Genomic DNA, 15,464 nt, shown 5'->3' on the forward strand with positions numbered 1-15,464 from the left:
CAATGTACACATGCAATTCAGAAACCAACTTCAAACAACTTCTCACTGGCCATATATTGTCATTTCTACTTTTATAGTAAAAAAAATTTAGTAGCCTTTTATAATTTATTTGGTACCTTCTTCTGTATAATAGACTTACTTATAACAAAGTGATCCCAGACAACCTGTATTTATTTCCTATTTTAAATAATTACTTAACATTATATCTTATACTCAACCTCAATGAAAGTCAGTAAAACCTAAAATTACTCTAAAATAATTCATGATACTGAGCAAAGCTAACTAACAAGAAGTCACAGTGGCATGTTATTACTGAGGCCACAGAGCACCATGTTGTCCAAAGATATTTCTTCTCTGAAATTCCCCACATGAATAAAACAAATCTATCCACTGCACACTTTATTAATAGCTTTAAGAAAAAGTCTTCAATAACAAAATTTAAAAACATACTGACAAACAAACAAACAGACTTATCTGTACCTGCTTTGCCATTCAATAGCTTATTCTGGTAATATTGCTGTTCAAGCTGGGGGTTTGCACCAGGGCGCAGTGGTGCCTTTCCTGCACCTCTGTTACTAGTAACAGCTACTGGTTTTCCTGTGGAGAAGAAATGAAGGTACTGCTTACAAGTCAACATCTATAATAGCTCACATTTTAATAACAGCACAACTAGGGTAGGTTAGATCATAAACATGTCTGCTTTATTTTTTTATATTTTCTTTCAAGCTTATATACTTTTACAGCATTAAGGAGGAAACAGCTAAGAAAGTGACTATGAATTTGTTGTCTTGACTGCAGTCACACGTAAAAAGAAAAGCTTTTAAAGGATGAAAATACAGCCATACTAGTTTGTCTTTAATAAAAAGTATAGATGGAAGCTGTGAAACTTCACCAATGCCTACTCATTCATTAGTTTAAGACACAGCAAACACTGTACTGATTTAAAATACTTTATCATGTTTATTAGCTTAAGTAAACTAGAAGAGTATACGCATAACAACACACTCGTTTCCACTTATTTAATTAACTGTACAAAATCAAATCTTCAGTAAACGTTTGACTTTTTAGTAATATCAACACCTCCATAATTTTTTTACAGGAAGCTAATTTATGGCAGACTTCTGTGGAATGGAAAAAGTATTTGTAGAAAAGTCCTAGATTCTTTATATTTCAGTAATGGAATTTGAAACTTGGCAGGAAATAAAGTTTTAAAGACCCAAACATACCAGGAGTATCTTTGATACAGTTGCTCCTGCCTTTGGATGCAAGAGAGCAAAGGAATTGTATATTTTCCCAAGGTCTATGATAGTTGGGTGTCAGATGGTCACCACCACACCAAGTCTTCAGATTTGTGTGCATCACCAAAGTTCAGTGTTTGCACAGAACAACTAGTATCTCCACTTCTAAATGGTACACTTGTAAAAAAACCCCACCAAACTTGCTAAGGAGCTCCACTAACTCTTCCTATGCCCGAAGGATGATCGCACAACTCAGACTTCTAAACGCCAACTAAATTGTTCAGCCTCCGGGTCTTGTAACACTTCATGTGTAAGAGCTTAGATAGCAAACGGAAGGAGAAGCAAATTTCCCTTGAAAAAGATGCATCAGGCAAAGAGACAATTAATTCTCAGCCTTGAACTTTCCACTTTTCTAGTTAAACAAAGCTCCTTACATCACTTCAGAAAAATTATTAGGATATGCTTTTTTTTTTTTTAAACAGAGCGACCAAAATCCACTTTCGGTACAACTAGAATTTGAGCTCTGATTTCTATTATGGTAGATTGAAGTCTCAGTAAGGTATGTGCAATGTTATAGAGAATGGTTACTCCAGATTTTACTTTTCTTTTCTTTAGATACTGAAAGGAGACAGCAAGGAGAATTCCAGTTCTCTCTTCCACTTCCTTTTGGATTGTGAGAAAGTAAGCAGGAATAAAAAGATTAATATGTGAAGTTCATTTTGTAAGTGTGAAAGTTTGGTTTTGTTTTTAAAGGCTTAACTGAGTAAACTGTAACATGTAGAATTAAATACTGACCTTTGAGATCTGGTCTATTTCGGATAGCCACAGACACAAAGAAGCAATCCATATCCACGTGCATTATACAGCTCTGTGGCTTGGCTGAGCTCGCAACAGACACATTACCTAGTATGAAGATACACCAACAGAAAACTTGAACCCTAATTTATACACTTTGGTACTACTCACAGTAGTCATCAACGACTATTATCAAGTTCTTACCACCTTAAATTATAAAGATTTTTGTTTCTTCTCACCAAGAAGATATTTACATTTACAAAATTATCAGAGAAATGTAAAAATAAATAGTAGACTAACAGACTAAACAGTGCATCAGTTTAAAAGTTTCTATTTTATTTTCTCATAATTAACACCTTCTCCCTAACAAGTTCCCCCAACCCAAGGAGATTAATGCATGTTGTGGGAACTGGATCTTAATTTTGCTATGTTAACACCGAATGTGGAACAAAGAACTTTACTCCTGTTTGTTCATCAATCAGAACACTGTTCCAAAAGAGTAAAAAAAGTTTAGCTGCACCAAGAGCTACCATTAATTCTTCATGAAATGCACCAAAATTAGTTTTAAACCTCCCACACAATAGTATTTTGTCATTGCTGTACCTACACTCACACAAACATCCAGCGAAGATGAGCAAGATGGCTCCAGACTGAAAAACTCACATGCCTAAAGCACTAGTAATACCTGTGTCAAGTATTCTAGAAGTTCAAGTCTGCATGTCCATGTTGCTGACCTACCAGGAGGCTGTATCTAACCAAAACCCCAAAAAATAAATCTTAATTTGAACAATGCATAAAGTATAACAGTGAAAAAAATACTTCGATACATCAAGTGAATCGTTCTGCTTAACATCTGAGTTAATTACTGAATAATCACAAAAATGTTTTCTTGTTTTTAATAATTTACCATTTGAAGTCATTTTTTGAAAAATAAGGACTGTCTTAAAAAGGGCATATTTACAAAGCAAGTGCTTAAGTTAATGCTTAAGAAGCTGCTACTTGTCAACTGAAACACAGTCATTAACTATTCGAATACTCTAGGCCAAATCAAAGAGAAAATAAAAATATATTAGCTTAGACCATAATTTCATGAAAAAAATACACATTAAGGTAGTTTGTAAGCTAACATGTTTCGTAACTGGGGTGTCCTTGCACAAACACAGAATCAGTTAACTTATTTATCTAACAGTAATTTTTTAGGATGTAGTAATTTATCATCAAGCATATTTTCATATGATTACACGTATTTTTACAGCACAACAGAGACAATCTCTTTGATGGTATAGTGCTAGCCTTTTACTTGAATAAGACTGTAAATGAGAGATTCTAAAGATTCAAAATACTTGATCTATAATGGTAACATTTTGCCTCTCATGAATTACACATATTTTTTCATTTTGGCCCTTGATGTAATGACATAAAACATCTCTCTTTTGTCACAAGCCAGGTTCAGAAGTCTCATATTACACTTCTACCCATTTAAACAGACCCAGAGGTATATAAAACTCTTATTAACAAAAAAAAAAAAAAGTAGATTCTAGTTCACTTCTACATGTTACTATCTTTTAAATTTTCACACTGAACTATAAGCAGAAAGGTTTTTTCTTCTGTTTTTTCCCTTTAGATTTTCACACAGCAACTACAGACTTGTGTATTTAGATATATATAGTAATTTTTTCGCTTGATCAATCCACATATCTTGGTAAAATCAGGAATATTATTTCTGTAAGAAGGAATGGACTATAGATCAGAGTATCACATTAAGTCACATTTTAAGTTAGAAAAACCCAAACAAACAAAACCAAAAGCAGTTGGATCCTTTAGTTTTCAGTGCATCAAAGTCATCAAGCTTTTCCAGATAGCCTGACTGTAATGTGAATAGTGAATGCTAACCTACTTAGTTAGACATTTAATGTACAAAGATATAAGGCACCTTCTCAACATAAACCTTCTTAAACAAGTATCTACCTGTGTCAGTTTTAAGTGCAGACCTGCCTGCTTTCCATTTTTTTAATTTTTCCCTTCCTGGAAAGACACCGCTGTTTTTTCTCTGCAGGCTGTTGACAAACTCTGTCAATTCACACTTCCATGTTGATATATGATGTAGTCTTGAACGTGAATAAAAGTCAGAAATAAAACTACAATCTGAAGGTTTGGACGCAGGTAAGGAAGCTGCCTTGCTAGGAGTAGGTACAGAAGTGCTTTTTGTGCTTGAAGGCCCCTGAACAGTGGAGTGGTGAGCACCATTTATTTTAGCATTACTGTGCAAAGATGAAGATGAGGATGAATTTCTCATAGTCCTATGTGGATTCCACGAAAAGTCTGTATTCTTGTTGCTTTGCTGCAACTGCTGCATTGTGCAGTCTCTAAAGTCAACCATGCCTTTTTCAGCCTTCCCCTCCTCCTGCAAAGGGCCTGGAGAGAACCTACTTGCAACACCGTTGCCAGAGGGCACCAAGCAATCCTGTGTCTTTAAGGCACTGGTAGAAGTGTGTGTGTGTCCGTTAAAAATGGCAGTGCTGTCTTTGCGAGACTGAATCCCATTTTGTTTCCGTCCAGGAAGGATCTGCTCCAGCTCTGTAAATCCAAAATCGTCATTTTCTTCTTCCTCTTCTTCATTCCAGCTACTTATTCCATTGGGTGTGATCTCATTTTCCACCTCACACTTTTTAATATGATTTCTGAAACAGATACAATTATTTAATGCCATATCTTTTAAACAAAAAGGCACATTTACAGGTCATTTCGAGTGCTAAGTATTTATCTCCCTAATTGTTATCAGTTTATACTTAAGTAGTTTTCACATTCTCAAGACAATTATCTCAAACTCTGAGCCATGTCCTCTCAATGTCACAAAATACTGTATTGCTGTACAAAAGATTTCACAGATTTGGTGTATTATTAATGCACCACTACCAGGTGGTAGTAACCCAAATAAACTACTTTTCATCTTTCAAGCATATAAAACACTGTATTCTGCCACAAGTGCACTGGCAATTTACATTTACTCTGGCAGTGTAGAGGCAAAGCTTTCATTCAAAAAATTAACTCTGTGACAAACCCTAAGTGGAATTAAAACCAAAGCCTTCAAGAATTGTACATACTCTTGATCTGCTGAAAAAATCCCCAACCATCACTTCCAATTTAAGTACACAAAAAAAAGGTGGGAAATAATGAGCTATCCAGTATACCAGTGAAACCAGAATTAACAATTAACAATTTGGTTAAGATTACCACAATCATAAATTATATTGAACATAGTATTCTTGAGGAGCTGCACAGTTGAAAGCGGTATATCCAGTGGTACATGTTTAGTATCAGTGGGTAGAGCAGGCTTTTAAACTCATACTTTTCAGACTAAATTGGTATTTTGGGAAGTCTGAATATTCTTCTCATTTAAAAAACATTAACAATGCAATAATAAGAGGTGATGGTGATTGTATCACTCATTGTTTAAAATACGGGTAAGAAATACTGCTTAGGATATTAATTTTGTGGTACTGGTTTTATTTTTCCTAAATATAGACAAATCCCACTCATGTGGTAAAGTCTCCTCAGCATTACACAGGACTGGCTTTTAAATAAATCACTGGACTGTGGAAGAACAGAGATCCCCATTACAAATCAGAAAGTATAGTATCTCGTACAGTATCCTTGGCCCTGTTTGAGTAGTAGCATTGGACCAGATGACCTCCAGAGGTGTCTTCCAACCTCAGCCATTCTATAATTTCATGATTCTTGCCTCTAAACAACAAATACGTGCTTCTGAAAAAGATGCAGGAACTTTCTTAAAAACATCTACAGAACAATCTGTTCAAGTGGAAGGTTTCTTTCCAAATTCCAATTTCTCTGACACTTTAAAAGTTTTGCTGGTGCTTTCTGTTCTATTCCCTTCTCAAGGTGTTTGAGGAGAATTTTTTTATATTATAATTGGATTTTTTATTCCCTCTTCTCTATGAAGTGTGACTTAAACTTTGGTGTTACCATACATAAGGTACACTGTGACTTTTTTTTAAAAAGAAGCTAGAGAAAGAACTTAACAACTAGTATGTATTTACATTTGTTCCTACGCACCTTTACCAAAAGTAATCACATCATACCAGCCTTTTTTGAAATAAAGACCTACTTTTCAGTGTCACTAGTCAGAATCCTTTAATGTGTACCTGTAGCTTCCATACAGATATGCTGTATCCTGGCCAGGTCACGTTACCAGGCAAAGTGTGCCCCAAAGACTAGAGACAAGGCTTGGAGTCAAGGTAATTGTAGTTCTGTCCTTTACTATCTATATAGCAATACCTTATTTTTAAATTTCAGTGACTCAGAGCTTCCCTCTTATAAAGCTGAAATGAATTTTAAAAATGCTATATAGTTATAAATGCAAACCCATTATGGGTGAATGATTAGCATCTGCATTACAAGATCAGAAACACTTACACCCTGTTGAGATCTCTAGCTATATTGCTTGGACCTGGCATGGCATCTTCAGGTTTGCATATGCTATTGAAGTTGAGACCTTTTTGAACACTTGACTGCTTGGTGTAAAGCTGATATGGAATGTGCGAGAGGAGACGTCCAGCTTTAATGCTGAAACAAACAAACAAAAAGAAACAGGTTACTACTTAAGACATTTAAAAAAAAAACAAACCACAACCTTCTATGCTAAAAAATACCTCACGTGCAATAAACTATTACTTTGGTCATTACCTTTTGCTGTTCTGCTATACGCACTTGCAGTCTCTTCTACAACCCCGTTCCCACTACTAACTGGATTGAACTGAGAAGTAATTTGTGACGCAGTGACTGGTACTATAAAACATATTTTCACAGTTGTGTTGGTCAGTTGTCTACATCCATTTCTCTTCTACAATTGACACACACAAACCCAAAATATTTAATTTCAAAAACAAAATAAACAACACCCGGTCAAAAAGCCCTGGTGAGTGGTCGAGGTTATTTTAACTGAACAATGCTGACTGAGCTCTTTAACTTGGAACAATGGAAATGCATGTGTTCCAAGCAAATTTGGGTAGAATTTGAAAGAGGTCAGTCAGCTAGGATGTGGTTCAGTATTAAAGAGGAACTACTTTTTCCATTCCAAAAGGATAATTACCCCTTCTTGTGAGAAAATTCACTGAAGAAAGCTAGACAGAAGAATAATTTCCAAATAAACCTTCCATAAATATCTACTACAATCATTCCAGTTCTGTCCTGTGTGTTCCACTGTATCTCCCTCTTCTTCTTCTTCCACTGAAACTGCAATTATACTTCAATAACTGCTAAATTCCTTAGGGAAGTCATGGACTTTGAAGTGAAATCCTCTCAAAAATACACCACAGCATGATTTAATCTCTCCACCCCAATGCCTGTGCTGCCAGTAGAGGTAACAGCCTTCCCAGCCTATACTTCACCTCTTCTTCATATAACTCTTCATATTGGACACTGGGTCAGAGATTCTGAAACTTCTTACAGCAGAGGAACCTCTCTCATATCAAAGAAGCTTAGTATCAGTGTTCAGTTTTGAAGATACAATTGGATTCAAATTTTTAAAGAGAATTTAGCTCAGCGACAGATACTGTTTTTCCGTTCTTCAACACCTGAATGCTTTCTCTTGGATATGTGGTTTTTAACTAGCTCAAATCTCTACTACTGTCAAGGGAGCTGGACAGTGGAACAAAAGCCCTTAGGAGCTTTCTTGCTGCAATTAGAGAAGAATGGGGTGGGAGATCGCATTTCCCAATTAGATAAATTAAAACTAGTTAGGCACATACATAGAGACCTAGTAAAGTTTCTATGGGAATAGGATAGTAAAAACAGCCCTAAAAATATATCCATTAAATATTGTTTGATACACGAATACATAGCATTCATAAAGCAACTTCATTTACATTAAACATTGCCAAACAGAATTAAAAATACACATGGTAAAGTTCCAAAGCTTTCTTGTACAGAAAGTGGTGATGCAGCAACTTAGATTTTGGAATGACTGGTTAGACTGTTTCTCATATCACTGTGTGAACCTGGGTGCATAACCACCCAGGTAATATTTCAAAATCATTACTGCAACTTCAAGATGATAAAAACCCCACATTTATTTGAGAACTTGTTCATGCTAAGATTTTAGCTACTGGAGTAGCTTCATTACTAGATGAATGCACAGTTGGTTTGTGGTTTTTTTTAAACTGTATTAAGATGCAGCAATAGGAATCCTATTTTAGATGCATCATTCAACATCTTTCCCCATTCCACACCCCCTGGATCACAGAATTCCTAATCACTAAAAAAATTAGGTTGGAAAGCACCTCGAGGTCTCTAGTCCAGACACTGCTGAAAGCAGGGTTATCTTTAAAGTCAGATCAGGTTGTCTAGGGCTGATCTCCAAGGGCAGAGATTCCACAACCCCTCTAGACAGCTGTTCTACTGCTTACCCTCTTTCACTGTGAAAAATCTTTTCCTTATACTCAGTCAAAATTTTCTTTGTTGCAACTTGTGACTATTGCCTCTTACCCTCTTGCTGTGTATCTTGAAGGAAAATCTGCCTCCATACTCTCTGCAACCTCCATATAGGCAACAAAAAACAACAATTAGATCCCCTCCTAGTCTTCTGTTCAAGTAAAACAAAACCAGCTTCCTCAGTCTCTTGTCATAGATCACATGTTCCAGGTTCTATTCATGCTGGTGGCTCTCCTCTGAACTCACTCCAGTTTATCAGTATCTTTCTTGTACTGAGAAGCCCAAAATCAGACACACAACTCCAGATGTACCTTCAGAAGTGCCAAACAGATTGGAAGAATCACTTCCCTTGACCTGCTGGCTACAGTCTTGCTAATGCAACCCAGTATGCTGTTAGCTTTTATCTCCGCAAGGGCACAACTGCTGCTCCACGGTCAACTTGCAGTCCAACAGGACCCTCAAGTCCTTCCCTACAAGGGTGTGTCCTAGCCAGTAAGTCCCTAGCCTGTCTGGTTGCATAGAATTAATTCTGTCCCATATCTAGGACTCTGCATTTCACTTTGTCGGATTTCATGAAGTTTCTGTCATCCCATTCCTCCAGTTTGTTGAGAGTCTCCAAAAGGCAGCCCTGCTCTCCAGTATATCAACTGTTCCCTTCTATTTGCTGTCATCCACAAACTTGCTGAAGGTACTTTCCACCTCATCACCAATGTCCACATTGTTAACGATGACATTAAACTGCATCTGCCCCAATATCGACCCTTCAGAAATGACAGTTGTAACCATCTGCTAGTTCAACTCTGAACCGTTGACCACTACTGTCTGAGCCAGGCAGTTGAGCCAGTTCTTCACCCAGCTAGCAGCCCACTATCCAATCTGTATCTCCCCAATTTGACTAAAAGAACGCAATGGTGGACTGTGTCAAAAGCCCTGTTATAGTTAAAGCAAACGACATCTATTGCTCTCCTGTTGTCCAGTCATCTCACCACAGAAGACAACTAGGCTGGTCAGGCATAATTTGTCACCCTATTTGCTTCTGGTACAGCTATAAAAGCCATCTCCTTCCCCTTCAATGCTTTGCTAGTTTCCAAAACAAAGTTACTGTGTTAAAGTAACGTGTTATCTCTTCTGAAAGCTGTACTGTTTTAAGACTGGTAGCTTTTATTTATTCAAGCATTTTGCATTCTGAATCCTCATCAGAAAAAGGAAATGAAGTCCGATGTACCAGATTAATTTTTTGTTTTTCTGAGGAAATGATTTTAAACTATTTTCTTCACATTTGTGTTATATTAACATCGATCTTTAAGAAAAACATTCACTCAATCTGAAAATCAAAATAAGGAATCCACAAATTCTACTGGTAGCTCGTTTTAGTGGTTAGTTATCCTCAATCTCTGAAAAGTGATTTTATTATGAATGTCAAAGAATGTTTGTTAAAAGAACATTCAAATTTGAAAGTCAAGCTCTCAGATCACCTTAGTTTGGCTTTCATTGGACATTGCACAACAACCTTTCCAAGCTACATAATTGTGTTGGGTATTTTTCAAATAAAGGAAGAAAAATTTAGAAAGAAGGTCTGCCTTCGAGTCTCTTCATTTGTTGCAGAAATGGAGAGGTAGCTAAAACATGCAACAAGGGGAGTGCAGAAAGAAGGATTTTGTCACTAAAGCAATCACACATTAATCTGCAATACTGGATTCTGCCACTACTGTTACTACCTGATCTCTATGCGATGCTAACTAAACAAAAATTCTAGAGCTACTTGCATTTAACAACAGATTTACGAGAGTCTGCCTTTAGACCATAGTTCAGAATGCTCACAGTTCAGAATACAGAGAGCTTTTAATGCAGCAATAAACTTCAACATAACCTTACCATCTTTTCATAACTAACTATGAAAAATCTGATCTTACATAGTTCACATGGCATACTCCAAATTATTGTCATTTTTCGTGTTTTACCTTAATGTCTTTTTGGTGGCTCTCAAACAAAAAATGAAAATAATAGCCATTGTAATAAGTGTTGTGTAAGTTCATTAATCTTTGGAAAGCAGACAGATGCTGTAGTGATAAGCACCAATAAAAGACAGGAATTAATTATTCATTCCATTATCAGCAAAGAATTCCAGTCACATGCACTAAGTAAGGAACAGGGTTACAGAGACAGGAAGCAAAGAACAAGTCACTGAATTAACAATTTACAACCTGAACTCCATCTTTTCTGTGAAGAGAATGTGGCAGGTACCATAGTGAAAAAAGATGGCATGTGATCATTTAATGAAGGACTAGATCATAAAGTGTGCACACAAAGAAATAAATCAAACCTCCACAGACAAACGACCTTTTCATTTTGCAACCTTGGATGGCAAGACTGAAGATCTAAAAACACTGCTTTACTAGCAATTTGTGACAGTAACATTTTAGGGTTGACTCTTAATCAAACTAAAAAAACCCCAAACCCATCATATTGCACTAACATGATGTGCACATGAATTTTCAACAAATTTGGAATCTCTGTATCCACTGTACTGATTTTCACTACCTGATCTACTGAGGAGAACACAATTTGGTATTCCATACACAGAGATGGAGTATTTAACCAATGAGTGTTCTTCAATATTGTTGAGGAAGGGAAAAAATGATGTGGTGTTGTGAAATTAGCTTTTATTCCAGATTCTGACACAAGCCCTGTTCTACCGAGACAGTGAGTTCCCTGTCTCCTTGTGCCCAACCCCATGTATCTGTCTATACTCAGTTCTTCTGACTTATTCTACAGTACAACCTTCCAGAATCAGGAGATGCAGAAGACACAAGACATCATAAGGAAAATTTTAGATTTCATACCTCAGGTTCCTGCAAGTCTCTACTGAATGTATACAAATCAATTTTTCCAACTTGGTTAAAATCATAACCAGCTTTAACGGCATCAGTGAAAACAGCCACATCTTTCAAATAAAAACACACTTACCACCAGTTTTCCAAGTCCTTAAACTCATGGCCCTAAAACTATTTAAAAAATGTACCTAAAATATTTTTCAAACTGAGGAACCTATAATTTCTGCCTAAAGTTTAAAAAATTTACCTTAAAGATACAGGATGTGAAACAGCTGAATCCAAAGGACTGAAAATCAATAAACTGAAAATAGCAACCGCAAACAGGTTTCTACAAGTATGTATGCAGAACAGTTCCCTGCCTGTTTCTGCTGGTCATCTAGGAAAGAGGCTACTTAAGACTAGCATGACACTGACAGAATGATCTCCAGAATGTATTCCTGCCTATTCTATTTCCCATGGATTCCTCAGATGGAAGAAGACAGATGCAAGCCAGATTAACTGCTCTGAGCCATGCTATCATCTTTTTCAAGGACCTGAGGACAACTTTAGTTGATCCTATGCATTCCAGTGCACAGAGGAACCAAAGAACATAAATCCTTTGTAAGTAAAACTTTTTTTTTTTAAATTTTGTTTTTGTTTTGCTATAAAGTCACAACATAATAAATGTTTAGATGGATTCATTTCAATTTTATGAAAATGTTTTTCAATTGACATTCTTCTTTATTTACAGATGAAATGAAACTTATGCAATGCACAAGGCAAGAGGTTAAAAAACAATGACCTTGTACTTATTTAAACATACTGAGATGAAGGCTGGTCAATTGATTGGTTATTAAATGGAATTAACAGGATAACGTTCAGTTTCCTGACATGCCTGAGACTTTCTGAATGTTCTTAGTGAAGTTTCTTAAGGAACAATCACTAAGATGCATATCTTCAATGTAACAGTGGTATTTTTACTCAGCTGTTGCAAGGATAGATTTATTTCAAACTAAACCATAATCTCAAAATGCAATCTTCGATAATGCTGTTTTTCCAAATTTTTCTTTTTTTTTTTTCCAGAAGGAGAAACCTTCAAAAGCAGTAGATCTAAACTTACCTTTCCATGATCCACTCTGGCCGAACTACTTTTTCTCCTTTCAACTCTTTTATTTTGGCATTTGGAAGATTTGTGGCAATGATGTGAGTTGTTTTTGATCTGGAGTAATACACATGGTATTGGCCTCCATGCAACATCATTAGCCGTCTTAATTCATCAGCTGAGGGATCTATAAAATTAAAATCAGAAATATTCCTGGTTTGTGTCAGCAAATAGAGTAAGAAAAACAACTTTAATTGAGAAATATGATGCTATGATCAGAAAGAGTGCCAACCATTGCTTTTCTCCTGAAAAACTTTACAAGTTCTTCAAAGAACAAATCAGAAAAACATTTCCAGTAAGTGTAGAAAACTGTGTTTCTGAAGAGATTGATTCAAAATGTAAACATTCTACTTGTTACAGAGGATCATCCCATTACATATATGGTGGAGGGAGTGGGTAAAAATACTCAAGTAGATCTAATGCTAAACTACATTAAAAAACACTTTACATCAACATAACACAATATTAGATTAACTCACTTATCTTCTCACCAGAGTTTGCGAGTGTATTTTATACCCAGAAGTAATAGAAAAGAATACCGAAAGGGCTTAGCAACAGCACCAAACTCCTACTATACAATTTCTGATTTACTGAAGCAGTTAACTCATTCTTTTCTTACCAGGTTATTCTTGCATTGTTACAGGGAATAGAGAATACCTTAAAAACTAACATCTCTTCTTTTTCCCTCAATCACGTTAAAAAGATTATTTATTTTGCAAGCAAAGGTGGGGGGGGGGGGGGAAAAAGACAAAGTTTTAGCTTTTGGAAAACCTTTGCAGTGGTGTCATGCTGGCACCAAAAGGTTTGGGTCAGCACAAGCAGAAATGTTTTGAATAAAAAGTTTGGCACAAATACTAAAAAAAATATTTATCAATACAGGAAGGAAGAAAATTTTTTAAAAAATAGTTACAGTTCCTTCCAGTGCCCTACTGGCAACCCTCAGAAGATTTCTAACACTTGATTATACCTCTAACTTTTAACTAAAACTAGCGCACATTTTGTCCAAGTGTTATACTTCCTACTCCAGCCTGTTCAACAACCATCTTGTAGAGCTCTATTTAGGAAGTAGTACCTTGAAGAATATGCAAAGGTTAGATTTTCATGAAGGAAACTGTCTGTATTAAATAACTGATTCAGAGGTATTAATAGTTTAACTTGTCCACCTTAACCTTTTCCAGACCGTTTGAGCCCTGTGCTCAAACCAGTGCTGCTCTGTATCATAGAAGCTGTATGCATCAGTTATGTAATAGTCACAGCATTCCTGGCATAGGTCCCTGAAAAAGACTTCTGGGAAGTTTCAAAAAGGTTATTAAGCTGCTTTACAGAACCCAGGAGAAATATGAACGTACGTACGGTAGATTAAAAATCCTACTCCAGTTAACATGCACCATCAGTCCATCACAGACAATGAATACATATGTCTCACCTCTCCTCTTGTTCTTCCTTCCATTATTAATGGGTTCACTGTCTCAAGCATTACACCACTCTGAGCAAGAAAAACCCAACATATCCACCCAAACATAAATTTAATGCATACACTCCAACCATCAATAGTTTGGAAAATTAAAAATTTAATATATGTAGAAGTATGGAGGAAGTTAAAAGGTTTCAGTTCAAATAATAAGATCGCAGAAAGGTAGAAGAATTTACTCCTATTTCTGTCAGTGATTATTCATGTAAATGATTTAGTAAAGTAATATTTATATTCAGAACTTAATTATTATATTGAAAATGTTAATCATGAAACACAAAGGAACATAACATACAAAAGATATACAGTAATTGTTATGTATTTACTTAGCTGCAAACTCATGTGTTTTACAGTTCTTTACTCCACTTAGGATGGTAAACAGACACTAGAACAAAACAGAACAGATCCTTAAAAAAATAAAAGCTTCACCTGTAAAGCCATTGACATAGATGGCGACTCCACTAAAGATACTTGATGAACTTCCATCCCTCTGGTGCTGTATGGCTGAATCTGACCGGAATTGATCCTCCAGTTTCTTAACCTTTGCCGACATGTACCCGCCCTAGTTTTTAAGTTAAAACAAAACAAAACAAACCCCATGATGCTAGTCTTATTTTCTAACTTTTACAGACAGGAACTGGTCAATTAGAAGACTGGAAAGGCAAGTAGCATTCCTTCAAATTTATTTTGGTTGACATACAAAAGACATATTCTTTTTCCAAATGAAAAACAGCAAATACTTCACCCTAAATTCTTATCTACGAGATAAGTGCATCTTGTTACCAACATGGCAGGATTTATTTCATACTTCTTTTATCTTATTCTATAAGAAAAAGATTCTATCTTTACAAAAATTTTTTATAGAATAAAAAGAAGAAAAAAGAAGTAAGGGACTGATGGAAATTTGGATGCTAAATTTGAGGCTCATTGCCTAAAGAAACAATGTAGGAAATATTCGTTAAGCTCCATGTATTTTCAGTTCTTAAATATACAGTAGTATCGTAAATATTTATGTAAATTAGGTGCCTCAGTTATTGTTTGTCCAGCTATACAGAATGTGTTGGAGACAACCATAAATAATTTTAAAATTATTTAGTTTAATTTTTAAATGGTGATTTAAAGCTATTCAAGGGTCTGTACTTATTAATAATGCAATTTAGTGGATTATTGTAAACAAAGACTTCAGAACCTGGTAATTTAAAAAATTTCTTTTGAACTTAATTATGTGTTTTCAAGTGAAGCGAAAGGGTTTAATTTATAGCATATCATACATTTAGCATATATAGCAAAATTGTAAACCCTTTTTAACCAACAGTGCCATTTACCTCTTAAAAACAAAACCAAACCACTCGGTTTTGAACATACCCATATTCCCCAGCCATCGCCATCGCCAGCCCGTTTCCGCCATCCACCCCGCCTCATACTGAAGCTTCTGCATGGGAAGAACAATGCTGGATCAATTAAGTGTTTAGTCCTATCATCAGTGGCATTTCAATGATGCATTACAGGCCATCTACAGATGATCACAAAGATTA

At 35.8% G+C, this 15,464-nt stretch overlaps 1 protein-coding gene across 6 annotated transcripts in view; it reads right to left on the bottom strand.

Annotated features, from left to right (window-relative positions):
* REV1 (REV1 DNA directed polymerase) overlaps positions 1 to 15,464 on the bottom strand; it is a 61,920-nt gene that overhangs the window by 32,340 nt on the left and 14,116 nt on the right. For 3 of the 6 annotated variants that reach the window (XM_074815069.1, XM_074815070.1, XM_074815068.1), the window contains 7 exons: positions 15,295 to 15,361; positions 14,359 to 14,491; positions 12,417 to 12,585; positions 6,468 to 6,617; positions 4,002 to 4,714; positions 2,034 to 2,141; positions 481 to 597 (listed from right to left, as the gene is read on the bottom strand). In XM_074815069.1, coding sequence (XP_074671170.1) covers positions 481 to 597; positions 2,034 to 2,141; positions 4,002 to 4,714; positions 6,468 to 6,617; positions 12,417 to 12,585; positions 14,359 to 14,491; positions 15,295 to 15,351 — 1,447 coding nt within the window. In that variant the 5' untranslated portion in view covers positions 15,352 to 15,361. Of the gene's footprint in view, positions 1 to 480; positions 598 to 2,033; positions 2,142 to 4,001; positions 4,715 to 6,467; positions 6,618 to 12,416; positions 12,586 to 14,358; positions 14,492 to 15,294; positions 15,381 to 15,464 lie in introns of those variants that run through there. The other 3 variants (XM_074815072.1, XM_074815067.1, XM_074815071.1) reach the window with 1 other exon arrangement.

The sequence above is a fragment of the Strix aluco genome, chromosome 2 (genome assembly GCF_031877795.1).
Source record: "Strix aluco isolate bStrAlu1 chromosome 2, bStrAlu1.hap1, whole genome shotgun sequence".
Lineage (NCBI taxonomy): Eukaryota > Metazoa > Chordata > Aves > Strigiformes > Strigidae > Strix > Strix aluco.